At 36.5% G+C, this 17,950-nt stretch overlaps 1 protein-coding gene across 1 annotated transcript in view; it reads right to left on the bottom strand.

Annotated features, from left to right (window-relative positions):
• The window catches only part of SLCO4C1 (solute carrier organic anion transporter family member 4C1), a 73,049-nt gene that overhangs the window by 37,233 nt on the left and 17,866 nt on the right, over positions 1-17,950 (bottom strand). The window contains exon 3 of the mRNA XM_032403489.1: positions 1,785-1,967. Within this exon, the coding sequence (XP_032259380.1) occupies positions 1,785-1,967 (183 nt within the window). The remainder of the gene's footprint in view (positions 1-1,784; positions 1,968-17,950) is intronic.

Below are 17,950 nucleotides of genomic sequence, written 5' to 3'. Positions count from 1 at the left end.
AGGAGGGGAAGAATGAAGGGGGGGAAATCAGAGGGGGAGAAGAACCATGAGAGACAATGGACTCTGAAAAACAAACTGAGGGTTCTAGAGGGGAGGGGGGTGGGAGAATGGGTTAGCCTGGTGATGGGTATTGAGGAGGGCACGTTCTGCATGGAGCACTGGGTGTTATGCACAAACAATGAATCATGGAACACTACATCTAAAACTAATGATGTAATGTATGGGGATTAACATAACAATAAAAAATTTAAAAAAAATAAAAAATAAAACACTAAATAAAAAAAAATAAAAAAAATAAATAAATATAACTATAAAACATGCTTTAAATATAAATATATATGTAATTCAATGTAAAAGTTGTTAGACTATAATAATAATTGCAATAAATCTAACAACAATAAATTCAGGGAAAATTACATTATCTTAAATGGCAACAGAGGTAATATATCTACTATTACCCTTTATGGATGATGATAATTACTGTTTACAATTCTTATGGAAGAAAATAATGTGAAATGAGAAGCCTTTTCCACTCTGTACACACTCTAAAAGCAATCTGTATTTTGCACTATAGCAGCTGATTTTAAAACCTGGATTTGGTGATTAGCCTGGTTCATAAAAGTAAGCCATTAATTTAAACTCCCGCACTTAATGAGTCATCCATTTCTACCCGAAGCAGAATTAAACTGACCTTATTTCTCTCAGATATTTAAAATTTTGCCATATGTAACATTTAAATCTTTGCAAAAAATTATGCATACATTAGCATCTTCATATATTACCACCTTCTGAATTTTTTATTAACTGCTAAGATTCTCATTTGCATACACAAAAGAACAGGATCTATCATACCCAAAGCCAAGCATATGTCAATGGTAAAAATGACTTATGTACTTGACCAAGTTCCCAAAGTAGGGGTCATGCAAGGTGATCTTTTGAAGGACCATTGAGTCAAGATTCTGAAGAGAAAGACCTAAAAAATTAGGACTGATTTTTTGTTTTCCTGGGCATATTTGCTGGTTCTACAAAAGACCCTGGGAAGGTTAACAATCCTTGCTAGTCTCTAGGAAGTAGGAAAACCAAAGTTGCAGTTCAGGGCCCCTAACTTGGGAGTTATACTTTATAAACTTCCCCCACCCTACATTTTATGTAGGCACCTAGGAGGCTATACTCTAAAAGTAAGGGTGAGTTAGAAGTAGACTTGCCCACAGTAAGTAAAGCTTTGCTTCAAATAAACTCAATCTGTGAAGTTACATAGAGGGGATCCCAAATTGTAGAATACAGAATTCGTATCTATCCTCACAAACTTTTTATAAGAAGATGCCCCAGAAAGCCCTCTCTTCCCATCTGTCATGTGAGGACACAGTAAAAAGATGAATGTCTATGAGGTAGGAAGTGGGCTTCACCAGACACTGAATCTGTGAGTACCTTGATCTTAGACTTCTCAGCCTCCAGGGCTGTGAAAAATAAATTTCTGTGGTTTACAAGCCAACCAGTCTATGGTATTCTGGTATAGCAGACTGAAAGAACTAAGACAGTCCCAGAACAGAAAACAGGGCAGGATGTCAACAAAACTCATAACTGCATTCAGCTGAAGTACATGTGTCAGTAAATGATGAAACAAAAACAGTAATATTGCTATATCTGCCATCTACTGGGAATCTAATGGAAATACCCATGAAATTACAACTAACTTTTTAATAAGCATCTATTATATTTTTACTTATAAATTAAGCAATAAAATGAAATGATACTGAAACATTTATATTACAGAGAAAACTTACCAATGTACAGAGAAGATTTGTGTGTGGGAACAGAATCATCAATAAAGGCTGTTCCCAGGGTATAGAGAGGAGTTCCTCCTGTTCCCAGCAATAGTTGTCCCAAGATGAAGACATACAAGTAGTTAGAAAGTGAAGAACTTGAAGAGGCACAATTGGTTCTATTCCTTGTTGTTATGCAAGTATCTTTGGGGGGAAAAAATTAAATTGTGAATTTATAGAAATTTAGCTAATAATTGAAACATCTATTTTTATCAATTATACTTGCCTAACAACCTTCTTTATTTCTCTCAATCACTTCACTATGATTAAACTGTTCTTAAAATACATAACATTACTAAAGAAAATTAAATATTATCATGTTAAAATTTAGACAATGTAGAACAAAACTGAGAAACATTAAACAATCAAAATTAACAAATTTGGAGTAAGTTAATATAAACACAATTGAAGCAAGTGGTGCCAGGGAAGTTTTCAGATTAAGGAAAAAAAAACTAGCCTTTATTTTTCTTTCCAAGTCATAAATACAGTATGACCAGCATACTGAATTTGTCAATCAATACCCTGAACACATGTGAAAAGCATTCTTAGGTTATATGATATTTTGGTCAAAACAATAATTTCTTAATATTCACTACAAAGCCATAATACTTAAAGTTATGTCTAGTTCTTTCTTGTAGCTCAAACTATTTTATTAAATTTATTTTTTAAGCAACTTTTGGCCCTATAGAATATTCTTCTGAATATCATCAAAAGAAAAATGGTTATTTTTAAGATTTGATTAAAATCTTCTTAAAAATCACATTCAAAGGCTGGATAATATAGTAAACCCATATTTCCTAAACTCACCTGATAATATTAATGAATAAAGATGTTTGTTAAAAATATATTCCCAGCACTTTCTTTCCCTTTGAAGCTGGTAGTATCCAGAAACTGCATTTTAACAATAGCCTTAGATGATTCTATTTTCATTTCCTTAATATCAGATCAAGATGTATTACTTCCTGAATGATGAGATGAGTAAGACCCCCAAAGCACCAATCCTGAAGACTCTTTAACTGGTCCATGACCATCAGATTTTCAGATGCAAATTTTATGCATAAAATATTTATTATTCTTAATTTAAAATTTAAAACATACCTATAATTTTGTACATATCCATATTATAAGAGGTTGATGAATATTTTGGCAGATAATTTGTATTTATAACTGGCCTAAGTCTGAATTATTTGTCTTACCTCCCTGGCCATGTCAGACATTTGACCTGTGACTTCTGGTTTCAATGTTCACTTTTCTGGAGGTAGCAGATTAGACTAAGACTAGTCTCTTATTATTTGATACACTGCACAATTAAACATACTTACATGTATTTCTTGGTTTATTATTTTTTCCTATTTCTTTTTTATAATAGAGAAATATCTTTCTGTAGTAATCTAGTAGATACCTTGACCATGTGAGTATTCTGTGGGGTTTTGGTGTTTGTTTTTTCCCATAGGAAGTAATCTATGAGGTTTCGTTTGTTTAAGTAAATTTTAAATAGCACAGAAGAAGATCAAGAGAAATACAAAACTCTCCCTTCCCCCTGCCTGCCTCCACTTTATGCTCTTCCATATAACTCACATGGAGGTAAGGACAACTGTTAACAGTTCCTTTTATTTTTTTTCAGACATTTTCTCACACATTCACACATTTTATATCCATTTACTTTTTTTACACAAGTATGGTCATACTAAACATACTGTTCTTATACTCAACAACTTCCAGATTTCACTTATGTCCTCGACATCTTTGATGTTGGAGTTTGATTGTATTTAAACTTCTCTGTTGGCACTGCCGTAACATCCCACAGCATAAATGCTGCAGAGCTTACTTAATCCACGACTTACACTTAAAAACTAATAACATAACATTTATTATTATCATACTGTACATATATTTAGGTCATTACAGACATGTTGTGATATGCATTTTTAAAATTTCCTTGGCATATTTACGCAAGCCTATCTGTAGAACTGCCAGGTCAAGGTGTGTAAATATTTATATTTTGATACTGCCAAACTGCCTTATCAACAAGTTAAGCAAACATGCAATCACACCAGCAATGCAATAACGCTTTGCATAATAAAATTAAATGACTACCAGTCTCTCTGGTTAAAAAAATATGCGCACACGTGTGTGTATATACACACACATATTTTTTTAATTCAATTTTTTAGGCTCATCAGTACAATTAAGCATTTCTTATATGTTTATTGGCCATTTGCATATATTTTCTATGGATTTTTCAAATTTACTTCATAGGTTCCGATTTTGATACTTGACTTATGAAAGTCTTCCCTTCTCCAAGATTACATATAAATTAACATGATTTTATCACAGAATTTTTCTTACTTTACAGTTGACCCTAGAGCAATGCAGGATTTGGGGAGCAAGTCCCTGCATAGTCAGAAATCCATGTGTCACTTTTGACTCCCCCAAAACTGAACTACTAATAGCCTGCTGTTGAAAATCCTTATTGATAAAACAGTTGATTAGCACATATTTTATGTTTCATGTATTATATACTATATTCTTATAATAAAGTAACCTAGAGTAAAGAAAATGTTAAGAAAGCCATAAGGAAGGGACGCCTGGGTGGCTCAGTTGGTTAAGCGACTGCCTTCGGCTCAGGTCATGATCCTGGAGTCCCGGGATCGAGTCCCGCATCGGGCTCCCTGCTCAGCAGGGAGTCTGCTTCTCAGCTCTGGCCCTCCCCCCTCTCATGCTCTCTCTCTATCTCATTCTCTCTCAAATAAATAAATAAAATCTTTAAAAAAAAAAAAAAAGAAAGCCATAAGGAAAATACATTTACAGTAAGTACTGTACCATATTTATCGAAAAAAACCCTGTGTATAAGTGGACCCACACAATTCAAACTCAGGTTTTTGTGTTTCTCAACTGTATTTTCAATTCATATATAATATAGTTTAGTGCGGAAAGACTGGGATGCAGTAGTCTGTTGGATTAACCAAAGATTATCTTTTACTCAATTTCTTGGGTGTGGGGTTATTTTTGGATACTTAGTTTTATGTCACTGATCTTTGCAGTCTTTCAATTACTCCAGCTGTGTAAGCTTTGAGATATCAACATCTCATCCCAGCTATGACCCATTTCACAGTACTACATAAAAGGCATAGTAAGAATTAACATCTTCTTCTATCATTTTTCCCAAGTAAACAAGGCCTAAGGTCTATTTATGAAAACTACTCTATCCAATATATTACTCTCTGTATTATTTCTGAATAATTTCTTTCTATTGCTTTTCTTAAAATTAGTAAAAAGAAATGGCATAACAAGTCACAGAAAGGCTTGAGTGAATCTTAAATATATACTGCTAAGTGAAAATATCCAGCCTGGGGAGGTGGGGTTAAGATCACATGGTAGTAGGAGAACCCCACGCTTGCCTCCTCCCTCGAACACAGCTAGATAAAAATCAAATCATTCTGAACACCCAAGAAATCAATCTGAGAACTGAGAGAACGAACTGCACAACTAAAGGGAGAGAAGAGGCCACAACATGGGAGGTAGGAGATATGGAGATGAGACGTGACTTGACGGGTAAAAGGATCACAGGTGCTGCAGAGGGGAGGGAGCCCTGATGATGGAGAGTGGAGAAAGAGAGAGTGAGGGAGAGATAGAAAGAGAAAGGGAGCGAGCACACACAGCACGCAGGGGATCGCACAAGAAAAACACTTCCCCAAAACCAATACCTGGGAAAAGGAGAGAGGCTGATTATTGCTGAGTTTTTACAACCAGTGGAACTCAAAAACTGGAGTTTTAGAAATCCTTGCCATGATCAGTGTGGAGCCCAGCAGGCACAGTGGTGCTCCTGGGGGAGAGAGTGCAGACATCGTGATATGAGGATCCCCTGGGACACACTGGGGGAGACCGTTATTCCTACCTGGAGTGCATTTGGGAGAGGTGGCATTACCTCTCAGGAGACAAACGAGACAGCGGGCATCATTGCGCTGCCCAGTCCCTTAGCATAGGGGCAGAGACACACCTGCTGAAAGCAGCTAACCTGGACACCGGCTTTTTGCTGTGCTTTACTCTGAACTCCAAGTTCTTGTGAATTGGTCTGGGACAAACGCCACCAGCCACAGCGTAGGGAGACTCTCTTTCAGAAGACCAGCATAGTCTGTGCTGAGCCAGGTCCCTAAAGTTTAGAGTTTTGAAGCTCAGCTGGCACGCCTGAGATAAAACACAGGTGTACTGCACTGCTGGGAGGGTACACAGTCTGGACATGGAGAGGATGAAGGCAGGGATCCGAGGAATGCCTGGGACACATGAGGAGAGAGTGATCATTCTTTCACGAGGGCTTCCCAAACAGCATTAGGCACAAACTCTGAAGACCAGAGAGGGGGCTGGAGCTATTTTTCTCCAGCATGGACTAACTCCATTGAGCAGAACAGCTCCAACAGTGAAGGCCTCAGCCGCTTACACAAAGCCCCACCCCACCCCCAACCTCCCACCCCCAGGCTCTGCAGGTGATTCTTTACTAAGGCAAGCATGCCTGAGACCCAGAGCAGCACAAACCCAGCACCCTTCCCCCAGAAGACCAGCATAAACCTCCCACAGGCACCAAGTCTACTGACCATAGAGTGCTGCAAAGCTTCAGCTCTAGTGGAAATAGGATCCAGCCCCTTTTAACAAGCAGACCACAGCACACCTAGTTAAAACTCTACACACTCTGCACAAGGTCCAAACACTCCCCACTGCAGGCAAGGAGAAACTCTGCAGAAGACTGACCTGAGGGAAAGAGCAGCCAAAATACAACAGCAGAGTGCACACAGCATACACCAGAAACACTGCCTAAAGTGCCAAGCTGTGGAGGTTACAGGACCTCCTCTTCATAAAGCTATTATTCTCAGAAGCAGGAAACATAGCAGGCTTTCCTAACACAGAGAAGACAGAGACCTAAACAAAATGCGAAAGCAGAGGAATTCATCCCCAAAGAAATAACAATAAAAGGTCATGGCCAGGGATCCTATCAGAACAGATATAAGTAATATGCCTGAACCAGGATTTAAAACAACAATCGTAAGGACACTAGCTGGGCTTCTGAAAAGCAAAGAAGACACCAGGGCGTCCCTTACCACAGAGATAAAAGACCCCCAAACTAGTCAGGCTGAAATAAAAAATGCTATAACCAAGATGCAAAACCAACTGGATGTAATGACCACAAGGATGGAAGAAGCAGAGAAACAAATAAGTGATACAGAAGTTCAAATTATGGAAAATAATGAAGCTGAAAAAAAGGAAAGAAAAATATTGCATCACAAATATAGACTCAGGGAACTCAGCGACTCCATAAAACATAATAACATTCATTTCATAGGAGTCCCAGAAGAAGAGAGGGAAAAGGGGGCAGAAAGCTTACTTGAGGAAATGATAGCTGAAAACTTCACTAATCTGGGGAAGGAAACAGACATCTAAATCCAGGAGGCACAGAGAACTCCCGCCAAAATCAACAAAAGCCAGCCAATACCAAGATATATTGTAGTAAAATTTGCAAAACACAGAGAGAAGGAAAAAATCCTAAAAGCAGCAAGGCAAAAGAAATCCCTAACTTATAAGGAAAGACAAATAAGGTTAGCAGCAGACCTATCAACAGAAAGTTAACAGGCCAGAAGAAAGTGGCATGATATATCCAACATACGGAATGGGAAAAAAATAGGCAGCCAAGAATACTTTATCGAGCAAGGTTGTTATTCAGAATAGGAGAGATAGAAAGTTTTCCAGACAAACAAAAACTAAAGGAATTCATGACCACTAAACCACCCTGCAAGAAATAGTAAAGACTCTGAGTTGGAAAGAAAGACCAAAAGCAACAAACACTAGAAAGGAACACAGAAAATCTCCAGAAACAATGACCTGATAGGTAATACAATGGCACTAAATTTAAATCTATCAATAATTACTCTCAATGTAAATGGACTAAATGCTCCAAACAAATGACACTATCAGAATGGATAAAAAAACAAGACCCATCTATATGCTTCCTATATAAGAGACTCATTTTAGACCTAAAGACACCTGCAGATTGAAAGTGAGGAGATGGAGAATCATTTATCATGCTAATGGACATCAAAAGAAAGCTAGAGTAGCCATACTTATATCAGACAAACTAGATTTTAAACCAAAGACTGTAACAAGACATGAAGAAGGGCACCATATCATAATAAAGGGGTCTATCCAACAAGATCTAACAATTATAAATATTTATGCCCCCAACTTTGGAGCATCCAAATATATAAAACAATTAATAACAAGCATAAAGTCATTGATAATAACACAATAATAGTAGGACACTTTAACACCCCACTTACAACAATGAACAAATCATCTCAGCAGAAAATCAACCAGGAAACAATGGCTTTGAATGACACACTGGACCAGATGGACTTAACAGGTATTTTCAAAACATTTCATCCTAAAGCAGCAGAATACACATTCTTTTCGAGTACACAGGGGACATTCTCCAGAATGGACCACATACTGGGTCACAAATAGGCTTCAACCAGTACAAGACTGAGATCATACCCTGCACATTTTCCAACCACAGCTCTATGAAACTTGAAGTCAATCATGAGAAAAAAATTGGGAAGATCACAAATACATGGAGGTCAAAAACATCTTACTAAAGAATGAATGGGTCAACCAGGAAATTAAAGAAGAAATAAAAGAAATACATGAAAACAAATGAAAATGAAAACATCATGGTCCAAAACCTTTGGGATGCAGCAAAAGCAGTCATAAGATGGGAGTATATAGCAATACAGGCCTACCTCAAGAAGTCAGAAAAATCTCAAATACATAACCTAACCTTACACCTAAAGTAGCTGCAAAAGGAACAGCAAATCTAGCCTAAAGCCAGCAGAAGAAGGGAAATAATAAAGATTATAGCAGAAATAAATGATACAGGGGTGCCTGGGTGGCTCAGTCGTTAAGCGACTGCCTTCAGCTTGGGTCATGATCCCAGGGTCCTGGGATTGAGCCCCCCATCGGGCTCCCTGCTCACCGGGAAGACTGCTTCTCCCTCTCCTACTCCCCCTGCTTGTGTTCCTGCTCTCACTATCTCCCTGTCAAATAAATAAATAAAATCTTAAAAAAAAAAAAAAAGAAAGAAAGAAAGAAAGAAAGAAATGATACAGAAAAAAACAAACAAACAAACAAACAGTAGAATAGATGAATGAAACTAGGAGCTGGTTCTTTGAAGGAATTAACAGAATTGATAAACCCCTAGCCAGACTTACCAAAAAGAAAAGAGAAAGGACCCAAATAAATAAAATCACCAATGAGAGAGGAGAGATCACAACCAACACCACAGAAATACAAACAATGGTAAGATTATCATTGAACCATCAAGAATATCATGAAAAATTATATGCCAACAAATGGGGCAATCTGGAAGAAATGGATAAAAAATCAGAAAAGTCTGAATTCAAGGAGGGATTCTGTGGACTGTTGCTGGCTTTAAAGATGGAGAGGACCATATGCCAAGGAATATGAGGAGCTTCTAGAAGCTGACAGCAACACCTAATGATGATCATCAAGGAAATGGAGATCTCAGTTAAACAATCCCCAAAAACCATTACTTCCACCAGTTTAATAAGCCTGGAAAAGGATTCTCCTCTAGAGCTGCAAATTAGAATGCAGCCAGCTGACACCCTGAGTTTTGAGACTCTGAACAGAGAACCCAAGCTGAGCTGTGCCAGACTCTTGACCCATGGAGTCAGTAAGATAATATAACTGTGCTGTTTCGAATTAAGTTTGCATAATATATTATGCAGCAATAGAAAACTAATAGAAACATCTTACCAAAAGTTAACCAAGGAACAATTTGCCTCATTCGAGGTTGAATAATAACCGAAAAGGAAAAGCAAAACACTTGGCAGAATAGTCTCCAGAGAAATGTCACTATGATGTAGATTTAAAAAATTACCATATTACCATGCTTTAAAAGTGATGACAACAATTGCTTCTTAAAATCAAAACTGGAAACAAGGATTTAATAAGTTCATAAATGTGATGAATAAAAGAAGAAAAAAATGGGCTGCAAAAATAAGGAAAGACATGAAATAAAAATGAAAACTACCATAGAAATAAAAGTCACATCAAAAATGGGGAAAAGAAAACAGGACTCAAAATTACAAGGAGACAGAATACATATCTGTGACTTGAGAAATATGAACAAAATTAAATAAACCAAAAGTAAGACTTAAAAGATTAGAGAGAAAATTATGGAAATGAGATCCAGACAAAGAAAATCAAACATGTGCATAATCAATCAGAATAGGAAAAAGTATATACTCTGAGGTAGAACTTAGGAAACTTTCCTGAAATAAATGAAGACTGATCTATAATTAAAAGAGCATAAAGCATCCCAGGAAAATTTGATACAGGACTTTCAAGACTATTCCTTTATAAAGTTATTGGATTTTAAAGATGAAGAAAGACTTACTTGTGCAGTCAAGAAAAAAGATAGTCACTTACGTAGAGGGAAATAAAAAACACTTAGCTGGCATCAGACTTCTCTAGAGCAACATTAATCTCATAAAACAAAGGAAATGACTTTCAAAAAAAAGTAATCAGTGAAAGATAATGTGACTCATAAATCTTACACTCAAACTATCATTCAAGTATAAAGGCAAAAGACAAATATTTAAACATATTACAAATCTCAGGGAATTAACCTTTCCTGAAAAAAACAAAAACAAGCACAAGAACTACTAGAGGGTACTTTTCAGCCTACCAAGAAATACTTCATTCTGAAATGCCATGGGGACCTGAAGACTATTCATCCTAAGTAATATTAAATAATTTATTAAATTGTACCTGTTATAACACAGATTTTTAAAATAGCTACGTTTACTTATTATGTGAATTCTGCAGTATTATTAGTTGAGGAAAGTACCCGAACCTAGAATTTCAACGTCTAATGAGAAATAAAACAATTCCTGACAAAATACTTGCAACACTAATTTAAAAGCATGTGATTTGACAATATACCACAAGAGGGAGCGCCTACGCTGTTCATGAACCGAGGGAGTGTTGCCAATAAAACTAAGGCTTACAACTTCACTTAATGGACAAACCAGTGTTCAGTCCTATCCACTAACCTGTGCAGAAACGAAAGGTAAAAGGGAAAATGAAAATCTACATACCTGGACATTTATAAATTAAATATCAAACTCAGCCCAAACCTCATCCCCACTCAAAGGCCCACAGCCTGCTTCTCCCGAGGCATTTACCTTCAAAACCTGGAAGTTAAGAGACCACGTTTTCCTCTGGGCCCATCCAGCTGCCAAGGGTAGGGCAGGATGCTGCAGGCTGAGATGAGATTTCACTCCCCCAGGCACACTTTTTTTTTCTTTTTCAATTTCCAAGAGGTACCCATATCTCCTGAGAAGAAACATAGTTTTCTAGGGAACCTGGTCCGCCTAATTACCTACACCAGCTACTTTGAGGTGGCTAACTTGAAACAAAAACAGCCTCTCTTCTCCATTCCCAGGGAATGACTGTAATCACCCCTGCCCCTCATCTCCCATCTCCTAGCGAATGCCCTGAAGGAAAAAGGGCTCCTGCTTTTGTTTAAACTTGACCAGTCCCAAGTCTAAGCCGCATCCTCTGGCCTAGAGAATACAGCTCATCCTCACATCCCTCTTCTATAACTTCTCTTCACTAATCCTGTTACCAATCTTTCTATAACCTTTCCTTAAAAAAAGTTTCTTTAAAGAGAAAAACAAGTTATCTTTGAGTTTCAGTGTCTGTGATGTGGGTCCCTCTCTGCACGTGGCTCAGGGCAGAGTGCAGCTGGTGGCAGAAGATCTGAGAAAGCAGCAAGAAAAATACTCTTCCTGAACGTGAGGAGCTACCCTCTCAAGTCCACATTTCCCTTGCCTACAACAACTCATGTAGGAACAGGAGATGAGCCAGGTGGCAGAGGGACTTCTTGGGCTGCTATTGTTCATAAAAATAGAGAGGGTGGGTGGGTGGCAAGAGGTTGCACAAGGAATCTCAAGACAATTCAGGACTCTATCTTTCTGGGAAATGAAAAGATGAGAGAGCCTTTGCCTGTGCAGTCAACCTGCCTAGGATACTAGCCTGCTCACTCACCTCCTATGGGGAACCTGAGTCAAGAAAGTGATTTTATAAAGAAGCTCTAACAGCATCTATGTAAAAATGCTGTAAATAAAAAGAGCAACACACTTTTATTAAATTAAGATTTAATCTGACCACAAAAGTACTTTCATGGTGCATGTGAAAAGTATGAACACATACTGCATCATGAAACAAAGTAATTATTTATCTGAAGGAAGACAGCAAGGCAGAAATGACATAAGAAATGTGAGAGAAAGAAAGTGGAGAAGAGACATGAGCTGGCAGAACTCAGGAAAGAAAGGAAAAATTAAAACCCCACAGAAGTGAAGGTAAAATTAAAAGGGGCATAAAGGTGAAGAGACTGAAAAAACACAGCAACAGGCATATAGTACAAAAATGAGAAAAGTGAGAGAAATAAATGGTAAAAAACACAGGAAATGTTAACTACAGAAGGTGGTCAGAGGAGATCATATATACACATAATTGAAGTACCTGACGAAAAAACTCTAACATCATGGAATAAAATACTCAAAGATATAATTTAAGAAAATGTCCCTAACATCTAAAAATATGTATGTAAATCTATATACTTCAATCTCTGTAACTGGGTGCCAGAAACACATGACATCAATAGTCATCACCAACACCTAACTTGGGCTGGACTTTAAAGAGACACTCCACAAACAATGAATCATGGAACACTACATCAAAAACTAATGATGTAATGTATGGTGATTAACATAACATAATAAAAAATATATAAAAAATAAATAAATAAAAATTAAAAAAGACACTCCAAATTGTGTAGACCTATGGACTACTGAGAATATTCTTTGTAGAGAATACCAGCAGTATAATATATATCAAGTGTTACAAGCACTTCTAAATGACTTCAGAATACACAGGTGGCCAGAGGCTACTGAGTACTAATAAGAATGGATAAGAAATTCCAAAAATGTTAATGAGCAAATTATGAATACACAAAAGAGAAACACTGAAGTTACAAATATGAATAAAACCTTCTGAAAACTAACACATTAACCTTTCACTAAAGTGAAATAGATCCTCATTTACTCGGGTTGGATGGTTCAGGAGGGGAATAAATTATATAAACAAATACTGTTATACTTTATGGTGCATCTCGATAGTCAAAGCTTTCACAGACATTTCCTAACCTAATCTTTACAACTTTCTTTAATCATTTTTTAAATGAGGAAACTGAATCTCAAAGTCACATGCTATGCATAGTCAGATTTTTCTAACATAACCCAATAATCTGATTCCTAGTGTTCTAATCCCCCAGTGTATTCTCCATAATCTTTGAGCTACAACTTAATGAGCTGAACCACCATCTAGAGAGTTATAAAGCAAGATTTCCCCAAGTATACTTTATGGAACCCTGGGCTTCTGAGAATATCCATGAACCATAGGCTTCTATGGTCAGATTAGTGAAGGAAATACTATATTATTACACCCTCCTCTTAGAAAGTAATAAGCATGCATTTATACGTCATATGATAAAGTTTTTCAAAACATATCATATATTCAATTTACTTTTTTTCTTCCATTAATGTAATATCTCACAGAATGTGCTTATAAAACACGCTTTTGAAGTATACTGGTTTCAAGTATGACAAAGGGGTCAAATAAAACAAAAGAACTTTGAGTAATTAAAATGTTTTCAATTTAACCCTTGTATGGATAGACTTAAAACTTACAGAGTTAGTTTTATCAGTGATCACTTAATGATTCCTATTACCAAGATTTACCTTCTTTCTTACTATCTCTCTCCTTTGGAATGAACATCCACTATCACAAATGTAGAAACTGAGAAGATGACTACAGATGTCAATTTTAAACTTCCAAAGTCTTTTATGCTCTAGAACTACATTTCTAATGCCAGATTTCTACCTTAAATGTCTAAAACAGAACTCATCATCATTCTCAAAAAACCAACTTCTCTGTCTGCCTGATTTCCCAATATCTGTTTATAACAACTGTTTTCTAGTCATCAAGCTTAAAACTAGGAATCATTCAACATTATATTCCTTGCCTAAAATGACCACACCATATGCTTTTCCTACTGTAATCATACCCACTGTTCAAGTCCAGTTCAATTTCCACTTCCTCTGAGTTGCCCAAAGGAAACGCTTTCTTCATTTACTACTATCTTTCTCCATTCAGTGACAATGAACCCTGGAGTTTTACCTGCCTGTATGACTCACCGGGTTCTTGCTTATCATGCCTTACTTAAATTCGATCCTCATTTATGTTAATAGCCATAACAGTAATATTTACTGAGCGATCATCTTATGCAAGATCCTTCCCTATCATGTATTATCTAATCCCCAGAAACAACTTATGAAGGAGGTACCATTACTTTCCACATTTTACAGATGAGCGAAATCAGGATTAGATTAACTACTTCCAAAATCTCTTAAGACTAAAGAGCCTAAGTTTTTAACAGATTGATCACATGGTTAATGGTGACATAAAGTAAAATTAATTGGTTACATAAATAGTTTGGGATGTAAACTCACAACATTTCCATGAGGGTTTCTATCAAGATAAAATAAGGAGATAAAAACTTTTAATATAATTTCTAACAGCCAATCTACTTATCTAAAATACAAACCCCTGACCTAAGTGCCCATAACTCACTACAAGAAAAGTAGAATCCAACACACCATGAATCTCATAAGAATGACCACAAATGCATAAAACCTTTTTAAAACATTAGAAAATTCTATGTATAATCTTATACTAACAAATTTGAAAATGTCTTAAAATAAAAATATTGACTTTATATAAAATTTAAATTATATAAAATTATATAAAGATATATAAAATTGACTTTAAAATATATGTTATATAAAATTATATAAAATTTAATTTAAATTATGTAAAATATTGACTTTAAATTATATAAAATTATATAAATTATATCAAATTATATAAAATATATAAAATTATATAAAATTATATAAAATATGCATCTCTGATTCTGGAATAAATTGAAATGGGAATCAAAAATCTACCTCTAAATGTTTTTTTCTGGAGAATTTATATCAAAGCTCAATCAAAAACAATCAACCCTGTGTGTTATTTAAACTATTCCAATATAGAGAAGAATATATAGTTTCCCAATTTGTTATAAAGAATTAGCACTACATTTCAAAACAGCAGTCATTTGGGGGGCACCTGGGTGGCTCAGTCGGTTGGGCTTCCAACTCTTGGTTTCGGCTTGGGTTTTGGTCTCGGGGTCATGGGATTGACCCACACTGGCCTCGTGCTCAGCTCAGGGGTCTGCCTGGGATTCTCTCCCTCTGCCCCTACCCCTACCCTCTTTCTCTCTCTCAAATAATGAAATCTTAAAAAAAAATAAAAATAAAAAAATAAAAGCAGTCATTTTTAAGGAGGAACTTTAAATCAAAATATTTTTTAAGGGACACCTGGGTGGCTCAGTCGGTTAAGTGTCTGCCTTCAGCTCAGGTCATGGTCCCAGTGTACTGGGATCAAGCCCCGCATCGGGCTCCCTGCTCAGCGGGAAGCCTGCTTCTCCCTCTCCCACTCCCCCTGCTTGTGTTCCCTCTCTCACTGTGTCTCTCTCTGTCAAATAAATAAAATCCTTAAAAAAAAAAAGAAATATTTTTAAAAGACTAAAGCTAGAAAATATGTATTTTTTATGTATCAGATAAGATTGCGGTAGAATACAGACAAAAGGGATTACTGAGGGAATTTAACATTTTTTATGGATACGGATTTTTTAAAGACAGAGTTAAAGGGAACAAACCTTAAGTACCAGTACCACTAGGCAGTTACCAAAACACTGCAAAAACTCTAGCATAAGTAAAGGCACACAGCAACTTCTGCACCAACTCTGATGGGGAACATACCAAGGAAATAGGCACTACAACCTCTTTCTTTCCCATATGCAAACTCCCATTGGCTAAACCCAACTAGAAACCTGATGGCAAAAGTGCCAAGGCAACATAGTCCATGGGGCTTATTCTATTAAACAGGGTGATAAAACAGGGTGATAAAATGAATGACAGATCTGGAAGAACAAACAGAGGATATCCAGCACTGTCCATTTTTTGTAGGTTTTTTTGGTATCAAGCATCCATTTTTATCTTTGTCCAGGTGAAAAACATTATCTTCAACAAAAGAAATCCGTAAGAATCTATTGACCAAAACATCATCCTGGGGTAATGTCAATCCAGTTATTATCCCACCTGAAACCAACACTGAAAGGTTGGTCATCACCGGTGGTCTTCATAGAATGGGTAGAGGAAAACAACAGTAGGACAATTGACAAGTTCTATAGTTCTTCCTTCTATAGCTGGTCAGAAAGCCTTAGTTGACAAACATCGCTTCCTTTCCTATCATCCAGGTTGTGTTCTCTTTACTTCCTGCCTATACCTCAACTGGTCTGGGATTTTACATAGCATTTTCAAGTCTTCAGCTGTTTTATCTCTGTTTGGTTGCCACAGTTATCCTTTTAACAAGTATTATTGGTTGTGGGAGTGTTAAGAGGCACCCAAGTAAATTCCCTCAGTCCAAAATATATTCTGGGGGGACACTGTATAGAAGCAACCCAATTTCCCCTGAGTAACTAAGACCTATCATTTCTGCCAGTTCAGTGACCACCCTCTCTTCCTGTTGATTATTTAATATAAATAGATAAATATTTATATATATATTTTATATATATAAATTTTTATAAATATATATATAAAATATATATAAAAATATATAAAATTAGGGTACAGTCTCGGCTTTGACTTTAAGGGAATAATGACTGTGTTATCTGATGAAAGTTTTTATCCCTTGGGGACTAGGACTCAACAAGACCAAGGCAGAAAGCAAAAATTCCATAAATGGATTTTTAGATACAGTAGGAAGAGGCACTAATCCTTTGCCACTCCAAGCTCCTTACCCTATCCATTATGGCTATAAAGGATCCAGCAAAACAGAGTGGTTTCTGCCTTATTTAACACATATACCATGTTCTAAGAAAATTTTATTCTGCAAATTACAACACAATGGATACCATTCGTGCAAGTCAGTGGTTTCTGGGTTTACGGTACAGAGTAAGACATGCAGGTGAATTTCATGAGCAGGACTTTGTTACTATACTTCTCTTGATGCAAATAAGTTTCTTGGTCAGAAGTGATGTTGTATAGAATATAATAATAATGAATAAGACATTCTGGAAGTCAAACAATGTTGAGTGTTGGTAGAGACATGGAGGGCAGTGAAAATAAATTCATATCTAGAATATATGGTTAAGTCAGGAGGATAATTTGCCACTAGTTGAGATACATTTTAACTGCCTTTGGGTATATTGGTTGCCCTGGGGAAAGGTGGCATATCAGAAGCTCTCAGAACTGGCCCCTATAGTTAGTAAATCAAGCAGTCCATCTGCAGTGAGGGTAGCTAGACCAGTCTTGATGAAGGAAAGGCATGTTTCTGAATCCATGCTTATGTCATTATGGCCACTCTTTACATGGTACAATTACACAAGACACTGAATGACATTCCCTGTACAGACCATCTTTTCTTTCTGATTGAGAACCTCTTCCACAAAGGATATCCTCAAGTGAACATTAACAAGTTGCAAAAGTATCTTTCAGTTCATATACAAGGCAATAAAAACAAGCAGCATACAAATGTGAGATGCTTGCCTATATAGTTACTTGTGCTTTCCAAACCTACTTGTATCTACCATTTCATTTAATAAGAAATACTGCTTTACATGTCTAATTTTATGATTTGTTACAGTAGAAAACACATACTTCATCATGGGGAGTTCAGATCATAATCATGTTTATGTCTAATATACCAACATCTAGTGGCAAACCAAGATACTATAAGCAGAAGAAAGCATGGACTTACTACAAAAACCTAGGGGTCCTCACAGTGATTTCCCTGTGAAGACTTGTCAGAGGCTTCCTACATCCTGCCTGTCTGCCAAAAATACTGCCTATACCTACTGCAAGAACTTTACCTTGTTTCAGTTCCTA

This window comes from Phoca vitulina, unplaced genomic scaffold, assembly GCF_004348235.1.
Source record: "Phoca vitulina isolate PV1807 unplaced genomic scaffold, GSC_HSeal_1.0 scaffold6, whole genome shotgun sequence".
Classification (NCBI taxonomy): Eukaryota; Metazoa; Chordata; class Mammalia; order Carnivora; family Phocidae; genus Phoca; species Phoca vitulina.
This window is presented reverse-complemented; position numbering and strand designations above follow the sequence as displayed.